Source organism: Hypanus sabinus, unplaced genomic scaffold, assembly GCF_030144855.1.
Source record: "Hypanus sabinus isolate sHypSab1 unplaced genomic scaffold, sHypSab1.hap1 scaffold_61, whole genome shotgun sequence".
In the NCBI taxonomy this organism is placed as follows: Eukaryota; Metazoa; Chordata; class Chondrichthyes; order Myliobatiformes; family Dasyatidae; genus Hypanus; species Hypanus sabinus.
This window is the reverse complement of record NW_026781466.1, coordinates 34,279-60,541: the sequence shown is the minus strand read 5'-3', so window position 1 is coordinate 60,541 and position 26,263 is coordinate 34,279. Positions and strand designations below refer to the sequence as shown.

Genomic DNA, 26,263 nt, shown 5'->3' with positions numbered 1-26,263 from the left:
ACATGAGTACAACTAGCTATCCTCCCATCCTCTGGATATCACCCATACGTCTCTGCCAGAGTTTGATCCCTTTCGTTCCTTGTCTAGATGAGCACGCTGATCTTCAGGAGATTTTGTTTGACAGTTAATTGACAGTAAAGGAACCAAACGTTTTCTCAGTAAATTATCCTGCCACCAAATTGTCTGTACTTGTAGAAATTTGCTCATTACAGTTGTTGTTTACAAAGTTCACAAGAATGATTCTGGAATGGAAAAGTTTTTATATATGAGGAGCATTTGGTGTGTCTGGGCCTCTTCTGAATGGAGGGGTGGCGACTCTGGGAACAGAAACATCAATGAAATCCTGAGGTCTGCATAGAGTGGATGGGGACAATATGTTTTCAACTGTAGGTGAGTCTAGGATCTACGGTCGCAATCTCAATCTATTCAATTGTATCTGGGGACCTTCCCTTCCATCATTCTATCCAGTAGCGGGATCTGAATTGCACCTGTTTCAATTCCTGGGATTAATACAGATACAGGAATATGATGAAATTTTAACAACATTTTTCTACAAAGAAGGAAACTTCATGGTTATCACCACAATGCATTGCGTGAGGACCATTCTAAATATCCCATAGTTGACATTTGGAGCAGACAGAACGATTCCAAGAATGTATTTTGATTTCGGAACAGTTTCAGCGCTGCTGGAAGACCAGCAGAGATGGAAATACCAACAGATTTACTGAATACACCTCGAGGCAGGGTTGAAACAGCCACTAGAATTTTAGCTTCTCCGTTACAAAATGGCTGAGTGTTTGGTATTCATCTTCCTCATAATGAAACTCAGAGCATGTGAGGTTGAGTCTGTTAGTTCCTATTTTGAGTTAGTTCTGCTGAGCCACTTCCTCCATCACCAGGGTTACAGCCCACCAGAGCTACAGAGATTTTTATCGCTCTCTGGTCACCGTCCTTCAGTGGCCTTAGGAGCCGGTGTGGATGCGAGGAAGCCTTGAGCATTCACTGTATGGTGTATATGATGTCTGTGTTGGAATGGAGAGCTGACTAATGGATGGAAGTAGGGATTGCATTTATGTAAATCTGTTCAGAATAGCACAAACATCTTTCAGTCAGTCAATATTTGTGCATCAAAAAGAAAACAAAAACCTGCATTGTTTCCAGTGATTTATTTCCAATTTTATATTAAAAGCATTTTGTTATTATCTTTTCTACGAGAAACGTGGCGCCGAATTGCGCTGCTCCAGATCCCGCTCAGCAATAACTTAGTGAACAAATGTACCCAATTTCCCTGCTGGAGACAAGTTAAGATACTGCATATTCACACCTGCCCAGTTAAAGCATCATCAGGTTCCCATTCTGTTTTGAGCTGGAGGGTGCGTTAATATCAGAACGGGGGATAGCCAAGACACTGCAGTATATTACCGACAGGAAAGTGTCCTGGGAGAGTTGTTGCTCGGGCTATAACGTGAGATGATATGAAACTGGCAGTGTTAGGGTTTGGCGTTGGCCCAGGATTGAGCTTCTACAGATGGGGCTAGATGTTTCTCCTTCTGCAATAAAGCAGTTTTCCAGTCGGGCGGGTGGATATAGGTTGTAGGGCATGAGCTATAATGAGAGGTTGGACAAGCACTGTGCTACAGAGAAATAAATTTAAACTGAGAGTAATTCTCAGGTCCATTTCCCAGGAAATATTCCGATATAAAACCTGGGTTGTTTCTCTAGAGTGATGCAGGCTGTGGTGAGTCTTAACAGATTTCTATAAGATTATGAGAGGCATAGGTAGTGTAGATAGACAATATCTTTATCCCAGGGTTGAAATCTGTGATACCGGATGGTATACATTTAAAATGTAGGATTGGTTCATAGGAGGTATGAGAGGCAAGTATTTTTTTCACACAGAGAGTGGTGTGGCTGGAATGTGCTTCCTGCGCTGGTGGTAGAGGCAGATATATTGGGGATTTGTAAGGTGTGTTTAGATTGACTCGTGAATGTGAGGTAAGTGAAACGATTGGCATTGTGCAGGCAGACATTTGGACATTTGATGACGAACTTAAATGGTTCGGTACAACATTGGGGTCGAAGGGTCTGTTCCTGTGTTGTACTGTTCTGGGTTCAGTGTCTCTTGTCGGGGTAATGGAGGCAAAACAGTGAGTGGGATCAGCAGGTCAACTGGAGGCCTGTTCCTGTGTTGTACTGTTCTAGGTTCTGTGTCTCTTGTCGGGGCAATGGAGGCAAAACAGTGAGTGGGATCAGCAGGTCAACTGGAGCCCATTGTGGAAAACGAGATCACTCACTTCTCTCGGCGAAACAGAAATGCAGAGTGTGTTTTAATGGTGAGTGAATGAGTTGCAGTGGGTAGAGAGAGAATTCAAAGGTACATTGTATTTATTGTAAGCGTTATTGAGTATAATTTAATCCACCAGCTCATAATCCTTTCCCTTTCCTGTTCGCTCTCTGTCTCCATCTCTGGAGATAGATTTCCAACCAACTTATTTTATAAACCTATAGATAACTTTGGTAATCTCGACCGGACCTCTTCCCAACCAAACACCCGTAAAGTGTTCTTTCCTCTTCCCAGTTTCTTTGCTTCCGCCGCTTCTGTTGCCAGGATGTGGCTGTCCTCCCTCCGCTATTGGTGTAGTTCTCACTCATGTCTCCTCCATTCCCCGTAGTTCGTCCTCACCACATCTTTTACCACCGTAATAGTGATAGAGTTCCGCTTGTCCTTACCTACCACACCTTCAGACTGTGCAACTTCCAACATCTCCGAAGAGATCTTACAACTAAACATACCTTAACCTTTTTCGCCCTCCCAGCCTCTTGTTTCAAGAGGGATCACTCTCTCAACAATTGCCTTGCTCATTCATCCCTCCTCCCTTTCTGCTCACCAGCTTATTACTTCCCCCCGGGTCTCCTCTTTCCCTTTTTTCTATTGACAATGTTCCTATTCTTTCTTCACCAGCTCCTGACCTGTCCATCACTTGACTTCATCTGTGACATCCAAGCTCGCCTCGTTCTCCTCCCGAAACTTTTTATTCAGGTATCTTCCCCCTCCCTTTGCAGTAATGAAGACTCTTTGCCCAAAATGTTTACTCTTTTCCGAGGATACTGCCTGTTGTGATAAATTCTGCCAGCATTGTGTGTGTTACTTTGGATGTCAAGCATCTGCAGGCGTTCTCGTGATTAGGGTAATTATTTGGACTGGAGATAATAACTTTGTTGGAGTAAAATCCCGCTCCCCGTAAATACGGGTTATACAGACCAAAGAACAAACTGCCGGAGGAACTCAGAGGGTCGGGCAGCATCTGTGGAGGGAAATAGACCTTCAACATTTCGGGCCGAGACCCTCCCTCTGGACTGAGAGTGGACGGGATATAGTCAGAGAAAGAGGTGAGGGGTGGGGATGGGGCAAGTGCTGGGGAATGAGAGGTGGATCCAGGTGAGGAGGGAGGTGGGAAGTTGGAAATAATGACAGGGGTGGGATGAGAGTGGTTGGGGCAGCACGGGGCTACAGAAATAGAATTTAATTCCATGGAGGATTATCCAAGAGGTTAGAGAGTATTTGTTATAGAGATTGACCAGACAGATTCCTGGAGGACGATGAAGATCAGTGAAGAACAGAGGCCGGCAGATGAGTGGAGACCCAAGGGATCGAAGAAATGGTAATCAGGCCATGTGTCTGAGATTGAGGAGCAGCCGTCATCTAGTAGATGGCTTAATGGCCACCTGTTGCTGTTTCTCACTTGATGTTTCAGTGTTCCTGTCCAGTGAAGTCCCGGACGTAGTTTTTCGTGGCCCCGTCCCTGCTTTCACAGTCCCCGGATGGGCGGGGGTTTTCTGTCCTTTCTGTGTTGAAGCAACCCTAACGGAGTTGGTCCGGGTTGTGGGACCTCCACGCCGAACCGCATGAGATGAGCCGCCGCTCAGTCCCTGTTGCTCGGGTCACAGGAGCGGGATGAGGTGGTGATGCCGGGTCTAGTCCATCCGGTCAGTTGTACCTGGGGAACTTTATCTCCATCACCCGGCCCGGTGTCGGAACCAAACTTCAGCTGGATCGATGCCTGGGGTCGACAATAGTTTTACAGCACATTGAAAGCGGCCATTTGGCCTTTTTGTAGTCTTTCAGACAGAGAAGTTTAACCAGAGTAATCGCACCCTCGGGAGACCCCTCCACGTGTATCAGTAGTTCCATCCTTCCCCGTTCAGACAGGACAGTGAGATCCAGATCTCTCACGTCCTCCCGGGGGACTGGGAAGTTTATTTCCATCTTCTTTCCATTGCTACGGCTAGCCGACATGCAGCCAATGTTTCCCGATATATGGCCCTATTAATGCGAGAATTAAGACTTTTTTCATTTATCTGAGTTTCCCGGAAATGTGAACACTCCCTCCAGAATTTCCAAAGGAGCTACCCAGGCTGTCGCACACGGTTAAAATTGGGAATCTCGTTTTTTTTTTCACAAACGAACCGAGGGACAGTGAAAATCCTGTCTTTGCCATCACCCATATAGATCAATACATCACACCAGTACATTGAGGTGATAAATGGTTAAATACGTTCACAGAGAAAGTAGAGTACAGGTAGATATATGGTGCAAAGTCACATTTAGTTAGACTGTGAGGTCAGGGGTCTATCTCATCACACTGGGGAACATTCATTTCGCTTCTAACAGGAGAACGGAAACTGTCCTTGAGCCTGGTGTTACGTTTCAGTGTTATTTTATTTTCGATAAAGAATGGGAGACTGAGAAGTGAGGGGGATCTTATGCTGGCTGATAGCCTACATGCATTCACCCGAATTATACCACAATAGGTTTGTATACCTCGAGCAGGGCTTCCCAACTTGGGGTCCAGAGGCCCCACCGTTGACACATAGCATAAAAAAGGCTGAGAACCCCTGCGAGCATCTCTCCTGATTCTCATGTTCTCCAAGTTATCAATTTGTAATCGGTTCAACCTGCCCCTGTAACCCAGTTTCTTAAATGACAGCAACATCTGTGTCTGCCAGTCCTCCTGCACCAGCCTGTCACAGGGTCCGAGGGAGACCTTGTCAGGCCCTGGGGATTTATCCATCCTAATTCTCCTCAAGGCAGCAAACACCTGTGGTGTTATCCGTACACAATCCATGACTTGACTGGATTTCCTCATTTCTATAGTCTCTATCTGTCTCCCAAGTAAACACAGGCGCAAAGATATCATAAACGATCTCTCCCATCGCTTACAGCTCAATGCGTAGGTGAGCACGCTGATCTTTAGAAGATACTTCCTAACTGTTAGCGGGGCGGGGAGGAAATAACGGGTTTTCTCAATAATTTATCCTACTCCCACTTTGTCTGTTATTCGTGAAAATTTTGTTATTGTTTGCAAGTGATTCTGGTCTGCAATCCTTTATCTATGTCGAACTTTTGGTGTCTCTGGGCCTGTTCTCAATGGAGGGGTGGTGACCCTGGGAACAGGAACCTCAATGAAATCCTGAGATCTGGATAGAGTCGATGATGACAAGATGTTTTTCAACAGTAGGGGAGCCTAGAACCTGAAGTCACAATCTCAATCCATTTAATTGTATCTGGGAACCCACCCTTCCATCATACTGTCCAGCATCAGGATCTGAATTCCTCCTGTATCAATGCCGGGGGATGATCGAAGTTGTAAGATATTTGTAGACACAGGAATATGATGAAACGTTTAACCACTTAACTGAACAAGGAAGGAAACTTAATGGCTATTACCACAATGCATTGTGTGATGCCATTTTTAAATATCCCAAAGCTGACAAATGTGTTTCGATTTTTGGACCAGTTTCTGCACTGCTGGAAGTTCTGTAGATATGGGACTACCAACAGATTTAATTGATGCACTTCGAGGCCAGGTTAAACCAGCCACGGAATTTTAGCTTCCATATTACAAAATAGCTGACAGCTCCGTATTCATCTTTGTCATAATGAAACAGAGCATGCGAGGTTGAGTTCCTTATTTCCAATTTTCAGTTAGTTCTGCTTCCTTCATCACCAGGGTAACAGACCACCAGAGCTCCAAGGAGAGTTGAACATTTGGGCTTTATTGAGATTGTACCTGGAATATGGTGTAAAATCCAGCTCCCCATACACACACGGGTTATACAAACCAAATAATAAACTGCCGGAGGAACTCAGTGGGTCGGGCAGCATCTGTGGAGGAAAATGGGCCGTCAACGTTTTGGTCCGAGAACCTCCCTCTGGGCTAAGAGTGGACTGGAAATAGTCAGAGAAAAGAGGTGAGGGGTGGCGATGGGGCAAGAGCTGGGGAGTGAGAGGTGGATACAAATAACGGGGGAGGTGAGAGTTGGAAAGAGTATCGGGGGGTGGGAAGTGAGTGGTTTTGTCAATACGTGACTGCAGAAGATGGAAATTAATTATATAGAGGATTAACAAAGTGCTTGGAGAGTATTTGTTTTAGAGATTCACCAGCCTGTTTCCTGGATGGAAACAGAGATCAACAGATGTGTGGCGACCGAAGAAATCGAGGAGGAACATATGGCTGAGATTGGAGAGCAGCCGTAATCATGTTGATTGTGTGAGAAACAGCACCTCCTGGTGTTTCTCACCTGATGTTTCAGTGTTCCTGTCCAGTAAGTCTCCAGAGGAATGTGAATAGATATTAGTGTTTATAAATATAGAAGTGGTTTGAATGAAACTTGCACAATTCCTGCTTTGGTCTGAATTGTGTGTCAGACAGGAATGAGATATGAACACATAACTCTGACACTGGGCGATGGCGTGTGTGGAGCTAGAGGGACGGGGAAGAAACACAGGGAAGCTTTAAATGTAGTTGGTGTAAATATGAAATAATATGAAAAAGTGTCAGGCAGCTTGTGAGGGGCGAGGAGCTGAGTCACCAGTTCAGGTGGTAGACCCCCCCCCCCCACATCATGCGTTCCAGCTTGTCACTCCCATTTCAAATGCAGATCTGCAGCATCTGCGGGTTTTTCCTTCAGAGGCCCCGCCCCGCTCTGATGACTATCACTTTGCAGATACTCCAGTCTCCAGATGAGCGGTGGCTTTCTTTCCGTTCGTGTTGAAACGGTTTGCCGGCGGGGAGCCGCGGGACGGACTGCTGTCTGCGGCAAATAGACCAAGTTTCCATCGCTCAGTCCGGAGAGGAAAACGCGAACGACAATTTTCCATCGGTGAGGGGACAGACCTGATGTTGGGCAGTGAGTCCCGTTAATTTCCCCGAACTGATGGCCTTGTCCCGCTTCCTAGATACATCCGGCCAGGGTTGCTCAGTATTGTGGAAATATTACACCGAATCACCTCAGATGAACCGTTGGTCTCGCTCCAGCAGGGGTTGAGGTGGTGATGCCGGGACTCAATGCATCCGTTCAGTTGCACCTCCAGAACCTGTTTCCAGCCACCCCAGTGATATATATCTCTGATTACACCACCCTGAGTGAGATGTGGGAAAGGTGAGCATGGATCTCTGTGTGAGTTGTGACCCTGTGAGGTTGGAGCCTGGGATACCACACGTTTTGACCCAGGTAAAATAGATGTGGGGATGAAGTTGCCCCGGTTTATGAGATGTTGAACGAGTATTTCTGTTCTGTGCTCAGACGTTTGGTTCCAGTGTTCCTTGGGAAGCAAAACAGAGAATGAGTTTCCATTCCGTCATTCACAGGAAAAAGTTTTTAAATACGCTCTTTTGTGGTTCCATCAGTAGAAATGGAGCCGGGGCTTCATTGTCCCATCCATGTTTGGAAATTTCGCCTCACTGTCTATCGGCCAGTGGGAGTCGAACAGAAACTCAAGACGCTGAAGATGGAACAGAACATGGAACAGTACATCACAGGAACAGGCCCTTCGGCCACAATGGTGTGCTACACCAGCTGAAGAGTAAATCAACCCCCTCCCTCAAAATCTAGGATTGGTGGGGGGGGGGGTGGGGTTGAAATTAGGGCGGGGGTGATTATTTACCAACTGAATTACAACAAGCCCGGATACATTGGGAATGGAGAGTATGTCTGGATTAGACGGAGAGTCTGGGATCTGAGAGTGCCACCTCAGAATAAAGAAGCTTCACTTTAAAACTGAGATGAGAGACATTACTTCAGCCAAAGGTTGTTTGATCTGTGGAATTTGAAAATGTGATGGAGGCGATCGCTGGTTATATTCATGTTCTGGCTTGCTAAATAGGTTGAGAATTATAGCAGGAAGCAAGAATACGGTGTTGGAAAGTAATCCTCCATGATTGATTATGGAACAGACTAGAATGACTTTATCAGATAATTCTCCTGTTATATATTATGACTTGTATCTTATATCATGACTGAATGATGACTTCCTTGTATTCCATCACAAATAAGAGAAAATCTTCAGATGCTGGAAATCCAAGCAACACCCACAAAATGCTGGAGGAACTAAGCAGCTGGAAGAGAGGAACATTGACATCCAGATGCTGACTGGCTTGATGAGTTCCTCCAGCATTTTGTCTGTGTTCCTTTGTACCCCATGTCAGGCTTTGTAAAGGCTGAGGGACAGTTACAGATTTCTTCACTCGGATCATGACATATGCGTTCAAAATTGAAATTTCAGGTTAATGCTTTGTTCTCGTTTGTTTTAGTAACATACTTCATTCCTTCTTTCATTGAAGTTAGACCTGCGGTGAGAAGTTTATTGGAAGAAACGCCCACAACTGAAAACGAGTGAACAGCAACAAGTGAACCAGCCCGAGGACTGAGATCATCAATTCAACAGAACTCTTCTGACTCGGAGTTTCCATTGACTCAGTCAAGAGAAAGTTTGGTGAGTCTCACTTAACCAAACACTGTTCCTTTAGACATAACATTTCTGTACCAAGGAAGATAGGAAATAGCTGGAGTGAGACTGAATACACCGAGAAATAGCAGTTATGCCAGTTGCAATAATCACAGATCTGCTAGTGAGCTGTCAGCATCAGCTCTGTGAAGCCACACACATTCCCTCATATCGTTTGCTCATTTAAACTTGTCACTCCTCATGTTTCCTTGCTTGTCTGTGTTACGTCATAATAATCTCAACATGCTTTGAGAATTTCCTCCCTTTATAAGATGCCGCAGTCGTTTCCTGCTGTAGTGATTGTGGAACTGTGGAATTACCATGAACTGCAGCAACATGTCGTTGACTCCTCTGTCTATTGCAAGCTGCAATGATATACTTGCCCTCGAGTATATCGCCTTGCAAGCCTCTGTTAAGAGCAAACCCTCTGGAAGTCAGATGTCCTGGCACCGCATTTCATTCAGTCTGAACTAGCAAATGTCAACCAATAATTTACATATACTTAAATTAATCAAACACTTTTCTGCTAATAAGTTCTCAGAACCTATGAATCTGTGATTAAGCAGAAATAGGTTTTATAATTAAGTTATGTTCCCATTTAATCCTGTATCAAAGCCATGGGTTATACCTGTACTTGAGTTGAACGAATGTACTTGCAGCCAGGACTACTAGAGCTGCCGGAGTCGGTTTAAACTCAGTAAGGGAAGCAGCGTGTTGGATCAGATGATGGAGGAGTTGATATAAAGGTAGATGCAATGTTCAGAGAGACTGTGGAAAGATTGGCTGTGGAGAGGGCATCGCAGCAACAGTTTCCCCTCCCCCCCCACACTCACCCTCTCACCCTCCTATTCTTTTGCCAGTATTGATCGCGGGAGTTAGGAACTCTTTCTACTCACTGCCCAGAGAAATTAAAGCCTTTGATTCCATTCAAAGCTCTGTTTGTCTATAAAGAGTGGCTTTGAAGTATTATCGAAATGAACATGGGAGAATGCGTAACGAAAGTTTAAATCAGATCAGCAGCATGTTCGGTAGGCCGAGTGGTCTACTTATGCACTTGGTGTGTTGATTAGAAAAATTCTGACAGTTTAATTAGTGTAAGCCAATATAAGTTCAAGTGAAAAGAAATCATACATTGATTAAGTATATACATCAAGATTTGTGTGTTAATGTTGTATCCCAGCAGGTTGCAGATCGACCATGACACAATCGATGAGCTGGTCCGCACGGTACGGGACCGAGGGACGCGCTCCCCGTTCCCTGTTACTGACTCTACAGTCTCCCCATCTACCGCGCGCCCTCTCGCGGAGCTTCGTCAGTTTCGGCTGATGTTGAGACGATTTCAGCATGCTGCGCGTGCCCGGTATCTCTCGTGAAGTGACGTGACATTTACTTGTCTCTCATTGGTGACACCAAATACCAATTTAGTATACCAACCAATGGGGATATGGGTTTCGTCATTAAGGGGTTTCCTTAACAAGGAGTTGGCGAAGCTGTAAGGGCGACGGATTGAAATGGGAGTTCAGGGGGTTTATCTCCTCAGTATGAGCAAGGATGGAGAAGACTTCAGCATATTTTTAGTGGACACCGATAAAGTGTTGCCTGCAAGTGCGGAGTCGGGGTGATTTTGACAGCAAGTCACGATCTTACTATCTGACACGGTGGGCTGGAGGGACCCGGTGGCTGCCTTTTGTTTGAGGTGTCTGGGTTTAAACGGCGGAGTAAACAGACCCACCTCGGGCCAGCAGGCTGTCTCAGTGGGTGTTGTGTGGTCAGATGCTTGGAGTATGGTTGCTCCCTGTCTGCATTAGGGACAAAATGCAACAAGTCTGTTATTGACTGAAAACATCTATATCCATTCTTTTTTTTGTTTATGATACAATCATTGTCCAATTTATGTTCAAGTTTAATAGTAATTCAAAACATACATGAAAACACATGAACACAGCCAAATACAACCGCGTTAATGCACACAAAGCCTCCTTGCTGGAAACTGCCTCTCTAAGATACCCCAAGGGCATAGGCATTTTCTGATTAATATTATCTATCCATCGTAGCCTCAGTCATCCTCTCCTTCTTTTGCCTTCTGTTTCCCCGAACATGAGAGTCTTCTCTAAGGAATCCTGTTCCCTCATGATGTGGTCAAAATAGCTGAGCTTTTCAAGCTTCCGAGTGAGCAGTCTGGCGTATTTCTCCAAGTATTGACTTGTTGGATCTTCTTGCTGTCCAGCGAACACTTTCCCCCAACATCCAAGTTCAGAAGCGTCGATTATTTTGTATTCAGCCTTTATAATTGTCCAGCTCTCACAGCCTTACATCACAACTGGAAATACTATATACTTGACTCTACGGTCCTTCGCAGACAATGTTATGTCTCTGCACTTCAGTATTTTATCTAAATTTCCCATTGCTACCCTCCCCAGAAGTAAGCGCCGTTTAATACGCTGCATTTACCATTATTTTCAATCTTTCTTTATTGATTAAAAAATTTATATGAATAGATACGAATCAGAGGTGAAGTTATATCAAATACATAATAGAATAAACGTACAAACAAAGAAAATGATATACATTGTCAAAATCATGTGTAATATAATATTAGGCTATTATATATAAACAGAGAAACACAACTCCTCTTGACAATTCATTCAAAAAAAGACTGGAAATGTTCTATTTATAGGAGAGAAAAAAAACACTAAACAAACTAAAAACTAAAACAAAAAAAAAAGTGGGGAACTGGGTAGTCCACTTGAGGACAAGATTACAAAAAAAGAAGAAAGCGTCCTTCTAGTCAAATCTGAAACTTCACGGAGGGAGAAAGAAAAGAAAGAAAAAAACTAAAGAAAAAAATTAAAAAAAGATAAGAAATTAGATCTTCTGAAAATATTGAATGAAAGGTGGCCAGGTTTGTTCAAATTTGAAAGATGTATCGAACGTCCGACTTCTAATTTTCTCCAGGTTTAAACAAAACATAATGGAGGAGAGCCAGAAAAAAGCAGTAGGTGGATTAGGATCCTTCCAATGCAACAAAATAGCTCTCCTACCCAATAAATTTGAAAAGGCTATCACCGTTACCATCTATAGAAATCTTTGAACCAGGGACGAAAAAATCCGTCTCTGCTTCCACTTCCTTTCCATTTATTACCACAAAATTAATAGGACTGGCTGGTCTTCTTAATATTGAGCAAGAAGCCAGCTTTCAACTTTCTTCTTTCACTTTCATTAGAAGCTTCTTCAGATCCTCCTTTCTTTCAGCCATTAGAATAGTATCACCTGCATATCTGAGGTTGTTAATATTCTGTCTGGAAATTTTCACTGCAACATTTTGAGTCGCCTGGACCAGCATTCCTCATATGATCAGCATATAGATTAAATAAGCTGGGTGACAGTATGCAGACTGGTCATACTCCTTTCCAAATCTTGATCCAGTTTGTTGTTCTGTGTCTGGCAACTGTTGCTTCTTGATCTTTGTACAAATTTCTCATAAGGCAGAACAGATGTCCAGGTATTCCCATTTCTTTAAGTATTTGCCATAGTATATTATGGACCGCAGTGCTGAAGGATTTAGAGTAGTCAATAAAACATAGATAAATACTTTTCTGAAATTCTCGCGATTTCTCCATTATCCAGCGTAGGTTAGCAATTTGGTCTCTGGTGCCTCTGCCTCTTCTAAAAGCAGCTTCTATCTGGTAGTTCGTGTTCCATATATCGCTACGGTCTTGCTTGCATAATCTTTAGCTTTACCTTTCTAGCACGTGAATACTTGACTAAAAGTCATTGTTGTTTATATTTTCCCAGGTCTGCTGGAAAATTGCATGCAACACTTTTACAGCATCACCTTTTAGAATTTTTAACAATTTTACTGGAATCCTGTCACATCCTGCAGCCTTATTATTGGCAATGTTTTCTATCACCCATTCGACTTCACTTTCCAGAATGTCTGGCTCCAGATCGATGAGGAAGTCATTGCAGATACCTTCGCTGTTGGATCTTTCTACAATTCTTCTGTGTGTTCCTGCCAACTCCCTTTGATGTCCTTTGCTTCTGTAAGGTCCTTCCCTTCTTTGTCTTTTCCTATGCTCATTTTACATCAAATGTTCCTTTGATGTCTCTAATCTTCTGCAACAGATCTCTTCTTTTTTCCAATTCTGTTGGCTTCTTCAGCTTCAGTGCATCGCTCCTTTAAGAAAGTTTCCTTATATTTCCTTGCTATCTTCTTGAAATTTGTGTTCAGTTGGAGGTCTTTGCTCCAATCTCCATTTGCTCCCTAGAATGTAGGAGAGTGAGCAGTGACGTTACAAAAGTGTTTTAAATTTGAAGGACAGAGTAACTGACTCATACTTTTTTATTTGTGTAATTCAGGTCATTGCCAGCAGGTGGGGCTTTCTTCCACCCGGACGTCGGACAAGCAGACGATAATCAACCAACGTCAGTCAGAGTCAGAATGGACGCAGGTATGTTCATTGGGCTCTTTCTCATTAAATCTGTCATCGTGGTACACGTGTAATCAAATCATCAATAATTCAGAGGGATAAACTTGGGAGATAAAGGGGCAGAGAGAAGGTACCATCAAAAGGAGTCATTGATCCAACTGGTAAAGTGTCCATGAGCACTGGAACAATTCACTAGCTCCAGCGCTGGGACCTAACGAGGGGAATGATCGAATCGCTCCCCTCACCACACAGATCTTCACCTGAGTGAAAGGAGAAGGAGCCCCTAAATAAGGTGGCTGTGGGTAACACTCAGACAGGAATACAACAGCGGGCAATGTAACAGTCGAGGGAACAGATAGAATTTCTGTCAGCATTTGGTACGCCCTGATGTGGGAAATGCCTCCAACAGCCAGTGAGAGAAACAGAAGGTGTTTTCTGTTTGGAAGGGCAATGTAGAATTCTCCCCAGATTAACGGGTTGTTGCACAATGGAGGTGAGGGGAGTTCCCGGTGTTTGTTTTCTGTGGCCGAGTTAAAGGACGTTATATTGAGGGAGGACGGGCTGGGTGCAGGAGACAGTGAACAAGAGAAATTGTACACAGGGAATCTGGGGCGTGGGGGGGGGGGGTGGCTACTGAAGCAATGAAATGCTCTTGGCGAATAGGATGAAAGTAAAACAAAATAGTAAGTGGAGAGGGCATCGTACAAAATGCTGGAGGAACTCAGCAGGTCAGGAAGCACCTATAGTGAAAAAAATAACCTTCAATGTTTCGGGCTGAGAATCTGTAAGTTGATTTCAAAGTCGCCTTGGGTACATAAAATGGAGTCAGCACGAGAGGAGCGTTGTTCTGGCTGAAGGTCTGTGACCAGCAGTGTCCGCAAGGATCACTGTTTCGCCATGCGTCGTGTGTGTGAATCAAACAGGTTAATCATATGATATACTGGGTGGACTTATTCGTTGATTTACAGAGTTGGAGGAGATGAATAAATTTGGGACTGTTGTCAAAGTGTTCGGCATCCAGTTAGAAATAGGAACAGAGAGTCACCAAGTACAGATAATTCAGGCAAATGTGAGAAGTTGCATTTTGAGAGGTCAAATTCGCGAGCAATGTGCACGGTGAATGTTGGGACTGATAACAAGATTGATGTACTGTCGGGTCCTGTGATGGGTGTGCACAGCTCCCTTAAGGTGGCAACACAATTGGTAGTGTGCTAACGATGAGTTGAGGTATTTGTTAAAGTTAGACTGTAACTGGATACGCGTTGGTTAAGAGACAATTTCAGTATTGTGCGCAAATCGAGAATGATGTGGAGGGTCTGTAGAGGGTGTAGACGAGTTTCACCACAAAAACCTGAGGTAACAGGTCTGTTTAGATGGTAAAGTTTAAAGGGGATTTACGATGCAGGTTTTCCACAGAGAGTGATCGGTGTCTGGAATGAGCTGCCGAGGTTTGGACTGGAAACAGATACTCAGCAGCGTCTGAGAGGCGTTTGAACTCATGAGTAGGCCGGGAACGGGGGACATTGACCTTGTTCCTGAAAATGGGATTGGTTTAAAATGGCATCGTGTCCGCATACGCATGGTACATCTACTATTTTATGTTCTATGACCGACTACAGATCTGAACTCCGCCATCTGCGCCTTCCTGTCAAATTGTGACGATCACCAACTGTTCCGGTTGACGAGATTCTACATGGAGCGACTGGAGCAGGCGATTGAGGAGGGCGTGGAGGGAGTCAGCTTCATGTTAATGGGCGAGGATCACTTCACCGGGCAGGAGTATCACGTAAGTGGAAGGGACATACACTGACTGTATATTCTACTGAATCTATCACAAACCGACAGAACCGTTGTAACGACACCTCTGGGCTGCAAAAATCCTGTAACGCTTATGGTCAACATCAAGAAAAGAGTTTTCATCTGCGAAAAACCCTGAACTTTTATTAACCAACACAACCTTCTCTCCAGTTTTCTGATCACATTCATTTATAGACAGATTAGGATACAGGCAATGATTGACTGGTGAATTTAGTGATGTGACACTTGACGGACATTGCAAGTGGACAGATAACCACTCTACACCACTCATCACATCATGTTCCCAATGTTCGACCTTAATGGCCACTGACCAGTCTGCGTTCTCCTGATGACCCACGGGTTTCCCACAAATCAAATATATAGTGACTTATTTCTCAGCTCATTCTCGGTCTACCTTCAACCCCATTGTCAGTTCAACACTGACTGTCATCTCTCATTTGAACTGCTGACCCTTTTTTTGATCAATATCCCAACATGCCTCATGGTTCTGTTACCTTGTGTTCCTTGTGACTTCCAATTTGAGTTTGTAATTACTATAGCATATACTGTTAATATGGGAAGTGCAACATTAGTGCCACTGAAAATATTCCAAACATCTACAGCTAACATAGAATTACAAGGAAACAGCTTTCCAATGGTCCTCGTGCTACTGGAGTGCGTTCACCTATTACCACCCAGAATGAATATTAGTGAAGAGCCAGACACCATACTGAACACAACATTCCACGTGAGGCAGCTGATAATTTCAGTCTAAACTTCTTACTCAACATTACCACCGGTCGGCTTTGGTCTGTCAGACATACACAATAGTCCTGAGTTTGCTGGCTGCTCCTCACTGCCAGTTTCCAGCTGTTGGCTGGCACTGGAACCCCTCATGGAGCCTGGCAGTGAAGGGCGAAGCTGCTGCGGTTCACCAAGGATTACCCTGGCAAAAATCAACAGTGGCCCGGCCATAGTTTCACCTAGTCATAGTCATCAAACACTGCAGTACAGCAACAGGCTCTTCTGCCCATCTAGCCCACACCGACCTATTATCTGCTTAGTCCCATTGATCTGAACCCGGACTGGAGACATCCAAAACTCCCCCATTGAATGAACTTATCCAAACTGATCTTAAATAATCAACTCGAATGTACATCGACTAATTAAGATGGCAGCACGTTCCGCGCTCTTCAGCAACCTCTGAGTGAACAGGTTCCCCTTCACTTTGCCTTTCACCTGTCATCATTACCCTATGCTCTCTAATTCCAGTCTCACTCAACCTCAGTAATAAATGCATTTTCGCAATAACTCTCTGTATACCTTTTATAAACTTGTATATCTCTTTCACATCTCTCATGGTCCTCCTACACTCTATGGAATAATGTCCTAGCCTATTCACACTTCCTCTATATCTTAGATCCTCAACTCCTGGTAACAATCTGTATTTAATTCAGCATTCGTTCAATCTTATTGATATCCTTTCAGGAGGTAGATGTACACATTGCTTCAATTTAGCCTCTGAAACATCAACTTCGACATAATATCCCAACGTCTGTATTCAATATTTCGATTTATGAAGCCCCATGTCCAAAAAGCTTTACAACGCCATCTACCTTCGATAATACTTTCAAGAAATTTTGGATCTGTATCACTTTGTAGTATCTCATCACACTTCCTACTCTTGTCATTGGTACCAACGTGGACCAAGACCTGCTCATCCTGCCCTTAAGGAAGTTTCAGAGTCGATACGAGATATCACTGACCTTGGTAACACACTATCCAAAAATCCTGTTCTCGTAAACAGAATCTCCAGTCTATTCTCCTGATCATTGTATTCCCCGTCAGTGCATCTCAGCACTTCTCATCCCTTCCGAGTCACAAAGCCAAACTCAGAGCCAGAGGCATAATCACCGTGGCTTTCCTCTGCTAGGCCATACCCCGAAACAGAAAGCCGTATCCCTGTTACAAAGAGTTTCCTGTAGTGGCTGCCTGTTCTCTTCCCCCTCCTGACAGTCACCCAGTTCCCTGTGTTCCGGGCCTTGTGCACAGCTCCCTCCCTGTATAGCCTGAGTCAATCTCTCAGCCTCCGGAATGATCCTGAGTTCACCCAGCTCCAGCTCCGATTCCTCAGCACAGTCTGTATTAAGCTGCAGCTGGATGAAATTCCTGAAGGTGTAGTTATCGGGGACACTGAACGTCTCCCTGTCTTGCCGCACCCTGTAGGAAGAGCATCCCACTATCCTGCCTGGCTTTCCCACTGTTCTAACCGTGAAAAAGAGAAGGGAAATATTACCCAAGATCAACCCAAGCCTCCGCCTCTCCTCAATGAACCCTCTCTGACACAAAGCATCAATAACCTACTCTATCTCTGGCTCACTCACACTATGACTGCTTTGCTTAAACCTTGCCAAGTGGATAAGTACCCCGCAATCTGTGGCGTTCAGAAAGTCATCATTGGCCATGCTAACTTCTTTTAATTTCTTTTTCCTGCTGCGAACAATTGCTGTCAGTGATTTGCGACGAGCAGAATGTGCTGGGTCTGTCCATGTTCAGGGTAGATTTGAACCCATCCCTCCGTTCCTCAATATATTTCCCATTGTTCATTACAGAGCGTGACTGAGCTCGCGGAGAAGGGAAACCGAGCGGGCGCTTCCAAACTCCTCCTGGATCTGGTGATGGAGAAGGGCTCCGGGGCCCGGAAAGTGATGTGGGAATCCTTTGTGAAACTACATCACCATTTACCGAAGCTGAGCAGAATATTGAATGAAATACGGGAGCGAGGTACGGTGAACAATACACTGTGTGTTACAGATGTAAATGCTGATGAATTTACAGTATTACACAGAACCGACTTCATGCAGGTTAATCTGTTTGAACAGGTAACGGCCAGTTCGCCTACATGGACACTGAGCGGGGTTTCTCTGAAGTGCCCAAGCATCTGGAAGGTAAGTGATGGAACGGAAATCTGAAAGTCTGTATTTCACACTGAGAGTCTGAATACGTCTCTGTAGAGGCCTGTTTAGAGACCGTCAGAGTCTGGGAGACAGGTTTTTGTTGTTATTTCACACTGAGAGTCTGAGTACGTGTCTTTAGAGGCCTGTTTAGAGACTGTCAGAGTCTGGGAGACAGGTTTTTGTTGTTATTTCACATTGAGAGTCTGAGTACGTGTCTTTAGAGGCCTGTTTAGAGACGGTCAGAGTCTGGGAGACAGGTTTTTGTTGTTATTTCACACTGAGAGTCTGAATACGTCTCTTTAGAGGCCTGTTTAGAGACTGTCAGAGTCTGGGAGACAGGTTTTTGTTGTTATTTCACTCTGAGAGTCTGAGTACGTGTCTTTGGAGGCCTGTTTAGAGACTGTCAGAGTCTGGGAGACAGGTTTTTGTTGTTATTTCACACTGAGAGTCTGAGTACGTGTCTTTAGAGGCCTGTTTAGAGACTGTCAGAGTCTGGGAGACAGGTTTTTGTTGTTATTTCACACTGAGAGTCTGAGTACGTGTCTTTAGAGGCCTGTTTAGAGACGGTCAGAGTCTGGGAGACAGGTTTTTGTTGCTGAGGCTGGAGGACACGAAGCAATTTGCATTTGTCACAACACCTTTTCTGTGGGGCCGAGTATCTGGAGATTTGACAAAACTGAAGCCAAACCATTCCAATTGGAACATCCAACTCCAGCAAGGGAAATCTCGCACATCTGATCCAAAGTGGAGCTGAGATTTGCTGTTATTCCTCCATAAGACATAGGGGCAGAATTAGGCCATTCAGCCCATCAGTCTGCTCCGCCATTCCATCATGGCTGATCCCAGATTCCACGCAACACCATAAACCTGCCTTCTCGCCATATCCTTTGATGCCCTGACCGATGAGGAACTTCTGCCTTCATTACATCCATGGACTCGGCCTCCACTGCAGTCTGAGGCAGAGCCTTACAGACGGTCATTATTCTCTGGCTCAAAGAGTCCTCCCTACCTGTTGTAAAGGATCACCCCTCAATTTTGAGGCCTTGGCCCCTTGTTCTGGATGCACCTGCCACAGGAAACATCCTTTCCACATCCACCCTATCTGGTCCTTTCAACCTTCTGCAGGTTTAAAAGAGATTCCCTTGCATTCCTTAAAATTCCAGTGAGTACAGGCACAAAGTTGCCAAAACACACCTCATATGTTAACCCCTTCATTCCCAGAGTCATCCTCTTGAATCTCCTCGGGACTCTCTCTAATGACCACACATCTTTTCAGAGGTACTGAAAAGCTGTTGACAACACTCCTGTAGTGCAGCCTGACTACACAGTCTTGTACAGGCTCAGCATTTATATTCGATTCTCTTTTTTGCCACCTTTACCACAGACTCGACCTCTAAATTAATCTTCTGTGAGTTTTGCTCGAGGCTTCGAGGTCCCTCTGAAGTCGCTCTGCACATCTGATCCTTGGACCTTCTGCCCATTTAGATAATAGTCCGCTCCTTTCACCAAAATGCATTATCATACATTTCCAACAATGTATTCCACCTGCCACCTCTTTGCCCATTTTTTTCCAATTTGCCTCAGTCCTGTTGCAATCGCACTACCGACCCCTCCACCTATCTCTGTATCATCCGCAAACTTTGCCACAAATCCATTCATTCCATCATCTAAATCACTGACAAGAAATCTGAAAGTCAGCGGTCCCAATACTAATCCCTGCAGAACACCACCGGTCACTGGCAGCCAACCAGAAAAGGCCCCTTTTATTCCCACTCGCTGTCTGCTGCCTGTCAGCAATTCCGCTGCACAAACCAGTATCTCTCCTGTGACGCCATAGATTTTTATCTGGTTAAGCAGACTCCTGTGCAGCAGCTTATCAAATGCCTTCTGAAAATCCAAGTAAATGGGATCCACTGACTCCTTTGTCCACCCTGCTTCTTACTTCCATAATGAATTCTGACAGAAACCATGCTAACTTATATTGTCATTAGTCTCCAAGTACCTCAAAACCTCAAACTTAATAAGAGATTCCAACTCTTTCCCAGTCGCTGAGGATTGGCTAACTGGCCTATAATTTCCCTTCTTTTGCCTTCCTCCCTTCTTAAAGAGTAGAGTGACAATAGCAATCTTCCAGTCCTCCGGACCATGCCATAATAAAGTGATTCTTCAAAGATCATGACCAATCCAGTTGTCATCCCTTCAGCAACCTCTCTCAGATCTCTGGGATGCAGTCCATCTGGCCCAGGTGACTTTGCACCTTAAGAGTTTTCAGTATGCCGAGATGTTTTTCCTTTGTAATAGCAATGGCACTCACTGCTACTGCCTGTCACTCGCAAACCAATGCATGCTGGTAGCGTCTTCCACAGTGAAGATATATGTAGAGTGCACATTCTCCAGTGTTCCAGCATGGACTCTCACCTCTCTTTTAATCTTTATATAACTGAAAAAAAGTGTTTATTATCCTGCTTTATATCATTGGCTTTTCTGCTCTCATATTTCATCTTTTCCTTACTTATAGCTTCTTTAGTTGACTATTGTTATCTTGTATGCCCTTTCCTCGGCTTTTATGCAATCCTTAACTTCCATTGTCACCCATGGTTGCCTACACGTGTCACTTGAGAACTTCTTCCTCCATGGGCCGTATCCATCCTGCAACTTGAGACCTATTCCCAGAAGCTTCAGCCATCTCCGCTAGTATCCTTCTCCAATCTACCTGGGAAAGCTTCTCTCTCCTGCCTCTGTAATTCGCTTTATTCCATTGCGATACTGATACTGTAAGTTATGCTTCTCCCTCTCAATCTGTATTATGAATTCACTCATATTATGATCACTATCTCTTAATGGTTCTTTTACATTACGCTCCCTCATCAGATCAGGGCTATTACACAACACCCAATCAAAGACGTCGTCTCAAGCACAAGCTGCTCTGCAACCCTATCTCGTGGGAATTCAATAAATTCCCTCTCTTGCAATCTGATTCCTGACGTTTGTTTGATTTTCTTATTCCCCGTGCACATTGAAGTCCTTCATTACAACTGCGTCATTGGCTTTAACACATGCCTTTTCCAACTCCCTTTGCAATCTCAACCCCACACATTCGCTATTTTCAGGCCAATATAGGATCCCCATAAAGCTTTTTTTTTAACTCTTACAGTTTCCTACCTCCACCCACAAAGCTTCATCATTCTCTAAGCCTATGTCACCTCTTTCTGCAGATGTGATTCCACCTCGAACCAGCACAGCCACATCACCAACGCCTATGCCTTCCTGCCTGTCCTTTCGATAAGATGTAAATCTTCTAACGTTAAGCTCCCAGCTATGGTCTTCTTTCAGCCACGACTCAGTGATGCCCACGACATCATACTGACCAATCTCTAATTGCACCAAAAGTTCGTCCACCTTATTCTGAATGTTGCGTGCATTTAAATATAATGCGTTTAGTCCAGCATCTCCACCCTTTTGAATGTTGTCGATGTGGTACAATTTAACAGTTTGCTCCGTCTGTATTTGAACCAAGTCATTGGCTTGTCCTTCCTTACATTCATGTTAAACCCGTCATCTAATTGTAAAACTGCTGGTTCATCCACAGCTCTGTCATCCTAGGTCCAGTCCCCCGGCCATTTTAGGTTAAAACACTCCCAACAGCTCCAGTAAATCAGCCCATAAGAATATTGGTCCTCATCGGATTCACGTGCAACCCGTGCCTTTTGTACTGGTCCTACCTACCCCGGAAGTGGTCCCAATTATCCAGAAATCTGAATTCCTGCCCTCTGCTCCAAATGCTCCGCCACACATTTCTCTGCCACCTCACTCTATTCCTATTGCCACTGTCGGGTGGCACAGGCAGCAATCCTGAGATCACTACTTTTGAGTTCCTGCTCCTCAGCTTTTTTCCTAACCCCCTGTGTTCTGTTTTCCAGACCTCTTCCCTTTTCTCTTCCTTTGTCGTTGTTACCAATGTTTGTTATGACTTCTGACTGCTCAACCTCTCTTCTCAGGATATTGTGACACGTCCAGAAACATTTCGGACAATGGCACCTGAGAGGCAAAGTGCCATCGGTGTCCACAGAATCGCCTGCCTGTCCTCCTGACTTCAGAGTTCCCCATTACCACTGCCATCCTCTTCAGCTTCCTGCTCTTCTGCACATCATCGGGGAATTGCCTGGGTTCATGTACCAGCTCCTCAGAGAATAAGAGACTGTAGACCAGTGCGGGGTGTGTCACATCGTGACTGTCTCAGCCTGGAAAAGGAAACTGAAATTATGTTCCTTTTCTGTGGCTCAGTACTGACAGCTTAATCCTAAAGGAGTGTCAAGAACATGGGTTCCATTGTGAGAGAAGTAAAAGTCAGTAGAACAAGTAAATGCCCCCTCCTCCACTGTTACCCTCTGTAGGGTTGCACAGTTCAGCAGAAGCTGAGCAGTGAAAGCAGTGAAACCACCCGCTCCACACAACACTCTCCTCTCCAGAATCACGTGTGCACTGGGTGCTCGCTGGAACACCGGGGAATCTGCAAACTACCAACAGAGGGGAGAGTGGAGCCTTTAACAGCGGATCTGAGTCAGATCAGAACTGTTTCTGGGCCGTCGTTCATTTTCAGACACTCTAATCTCTGATCACCCGATTTCACCTGAACAGTGTCTTTAACGAGTATATGTTGTATGCTCCATGTACATCAGATCAGGCATTGACAACCTATTTCTTTCCGTCATAAGATGTTCGAAGGAAACACATGGAGACTTTGCGGACACAAACTGAAACACTGAGAGTGAACACGATCCTGATGAGGGAGAAGGTGAAGGTTTTCCAGCTGGTTGATCGATACGCTGAGCTCACGGTCATTTCTACTGTTCGAGATCGGAAACTGGTGGAACATGAGCTGCTGGCAAGAGGCAGAGATCACGAGGAGTGGAGAGAAAAAGATCTCCGTGGTAAGCTGGAAAAAATCCGTACTGATCAGTTATTCAAGAAGAGCTTTGTTCAAAAATTGCAAAGATATTTCTTTGGAAACAAATCAGGGATATCCGCAGCAGTGGCCGGAGTCCCAGGGATCGGGAAAACAACAATGGTACAAAAGATTGTTTATGACTGGGCCGCGGGGAAGATATACCAACAATTCCAGTTTGTCTTCAGTTTCAAATTCCGGGATTTAAACACCATTAACTGTAGAATAAACCTGAAAGAACTGATTCTGCATCATTACCCCTACTTTGGGAATATGCTGGGAGAGATCTGGAAACAGACAGAGGGACTGCTGTTCATATTCGATGGTTTGGATGAATTCAAGGACAAAATCAACTTTGTTGATCGTCGGAGAGACACAGAATCACAGTACACAGATCCTGAATTCAAGTGCAAGGTGTCTGATATTGTGTACAGTTTAATCCAGGGCAAGCTGCTCCCAGGGTGTTCAGTGCTGGTGACCACCCGTCCCACTGCGTTACATTTATTGGAAAAGGCAGACATCAGTGTCTGGGCTGAAATCCTGGGATTTGTTGGTGAGGAACGGAAGGAATATTTCATCAGGTATTTTGAAGATCAGACGGTGGCGGAAGCTGTTTTCAAACATGTGAAGGAGAACGAGGTCCTGTATACCATGAGCTACAACCCCTCCTACTGCTGGATCCTAGCTCTGGCACTGGGCCCCTTCTTCACACAAAGAGTCAGGGACCCACTGCGTGTTCCCAAGACCATCACCCAACTGTACTCCTACTATATTTACAACATCCTGAAAAACCATGGCCGTGAGATTGAGAACCCGCGTGATGTGTTACTCAGGGTTGGTCAGATGGCCTTCAGAGGAGTGCACGAGAGGAAGATTGTGTTTACAGATGGAGATTTGATCAACTACAATCTGCAGCCTTCCCAGTTCCTGTCTGGGTTCCTGATGGAGCTTTTGGAGAGAGAGGATTCTGCCCGGAGCGTGGTGTACACATTCCCACACCTCACTATCCAAGAGTTTGTAGCTGCAGTCGCACAATTCCTGAATCCACATCCCGGGGATATCCTGAAATTCCTCACTGAAGCCCACAACACGACAGATGGACGATTTGAGGTATTTCTTCGTTTTGTTGCTGGTCTCTCCTCCCCAATGACAGCTCGGGGCCTGGAGGAGTTTCTGGGTCCATTTCCTCATCAAACAACCTGCCGGGTGATTGACTGGGTGAAGGAGGAGGTTCAACGCCAGAGTGGAAACACAGAGAGTGAAGCTGGTAAAAGGAGCCTCCTGAACACATTGCACTACCTGTTTGAGTCTCAGAATCGTGGACTGGCTCAGGCCGCACTGGAATCTGTGGAAATGCTTTCATTCAGTGGAATGACACTGACCCCGATGGACTGCGCGGTCCTGTCTCATGTCATCGGACTCTGTGATGCAATAAAACACCTGTACCTGGGGATCTGCCACATTCAGTGTGAAGGAATCCAGCGGCTGGGACCCGGGCTGCACAAGTGCCAGGATTTGAGGTAACTTGGTTTATCTCTCACTCTGAACTGTGAGACTGTCTCATTGTGTTGTTTCAATGTAAAGGGATTTCGGTAAATTTGTAGTAAATCAGATTGTGAAAAATTGTGACAAATGCCCAGGGGATCGGTCAGTAATTCCCCAAGGACGGGAGGGTTCTGAGGTTCCTTGTGAAGGGATGTTGGAGACTTCATCAGATCAGTGAACAACGACTATTGGTTTAATGGTAGTAAATCACAGGAATGGCCGTGTTTCTCGCTGCCTGTGACACGTCCATTGACAATGTTCCTTCTCACTGTTACTGACACCCAGACCGACACTGATTGCAGCAGGTGGGTCAGAGATTCACACCCCCTTCCCGGTGAGGGAAAAGAGACCGTCAGCAGACTGTCCCAGTGAGAAGGAAAGAAATACCATTGTGAGATTGTCCTCCCACTGCCATTCCCCGTGTGTGACTTTGCTCACTTCCAGATACGCAAAGAGCGAGGGTGCATCTCCTCTGGGCCTCTGTTCAGACCCAACACACACGTACAAAAAAATTCTGCATCCTCTCATCTTGCAGGATTATCGTTTACCCTTGGAATCCTCCTGTGGGACCTCTCATCCCAAACCCCCTTCCATTCTTTGGAATCTCGCCCCCATTCCCATTTTCTCATCCTTCTGTGGAATGTCTTTTCCACACAACCCCACCCCGTGAAATCTCTCCTCCCCATCCTCCTTCCTCCTGTGGGATCTCTCCTCCCCATCCCCCTTCCTCCTGTGGGATCTCTCCTCCCCATCCCCCTTCCTCCTGTGGGATCTCTCTTCCACATCTCCCTTTCATCCCGTGGGATTTCTCTTCCCCAACCCCCTTCCCAGTGTGGGATCTCTCCTCCCCATCCCACATCCACCTGTGGGATCTCTCTTCCCCATCTCCCTTTCACCTCTGAGATCACTCTTCCCCATCCCCCTTCCTTCTATGGATTCTCTTCCCCATCCCCCTTCCTCCTATGGGATCTCTCTCCCCCATTGACTTCTTCCTGTTGGATCTCTCTTTGGCATGCCCCATTGTCCTGTGGAATTTCTCTACCCAACCCTCTTCCCCCTATGAGATTTCTCTTCCTAATCCCACATCCTCCTGTGGGAACTCTCTTCCACATCCCTCCTACTCCTGGCCAATCTCTCAACCCCTTCCCCCTTAATCCTGTTTAATCTCTCTCTATATCCCCCTTCCTCCCATGGGATCTCTCTTCCCATGCCTCATCCTGCTGTGGGATCTATCTTCCACACTCCCATGCGGTCTGTGGGATCTCCCTTCCCCGTCCCCTTCTTCCTGTGGGGTCTCCCTTCCCCGTCCCCTTCTTCCTGTGGGCTCTCTCTTCCCCATTCCCCTTCGTCCTGTGGGATCCCTCTTCCCCATCCCCCTTCCTCCTGTGGGTTCTCTCTACCCCATCCCCCTTCCTCCTTTGGGATCTCTCCTCCCTATCCCCATCTCGCCTGTGGGAACTCTCCTCCCCATAGAATCATAAAATCATAGAACACTACAGCACAGAAAACAAGCCATTCGGTCCTTCTAGTCTGTACCGAAACCTTATTCTGCTAGTCCCATTGACCTGCACCCAGTCCATAACCCTCCAGTCCTCTCCCATCCATGTATCTATCCAATTTATTCTTAAAGCTTAACAGTGAGTCCATATTTTCCACATCAGATGGCAGCTCGTTCCACACTCTCACCACCCTCTGAGTGAAGAAGTTCCTCCTAATGCTCCCCCCAAACCTTTCCCCTTTCACGCTGAAGCCATGTCTGCTCATATTTATCTCTCCTAATCTATGTGGAAAGAGCCTATTC

The 26,263-nt window shown here is 45.2% G+C and overlaps 1 protein-coding gene across 1 annotated transcript in view; it reads left to right on the top strand.

Annotated features, from left to right (window-relative positions):
- The window catches only part of LOC132389615 (NACHT, LRR and PYD domains-containing protein 14-like), a 50,575-nt gene that overhangs the window by 4,801 nt on the left and 19,511 nt on the right, over positions 1-26,263 (top strand). The window contains exons 2-7 of the mRNA XM_059962122.1: positions 8,625-8,776; positions 13,148-13,239; positions 14,838-15,004; positions 17,628-17,799; positions 17,898-17,963; positions 22,688-24,437. Of these exons, the coding sequence (XP_059818105.1) occupies positions 13,230-13,239; positions 14,838-15,004; positions 17,628-17,799; positions 17,898-17,963; positions 22,688-24,437 (2,165 nt within the window). The 5' untranslated portion in view covers positions 8,625-8,776; positions 13,148-13,229. The remainder of the gene's footprint in view (positions 1-8,624; positions 8,777-13,147; positions 13,240-14,837; positions 15,005-17,627; positions 17,800-17,897; positions 17,964-22,687; positions 24,438-26,263) is intronic.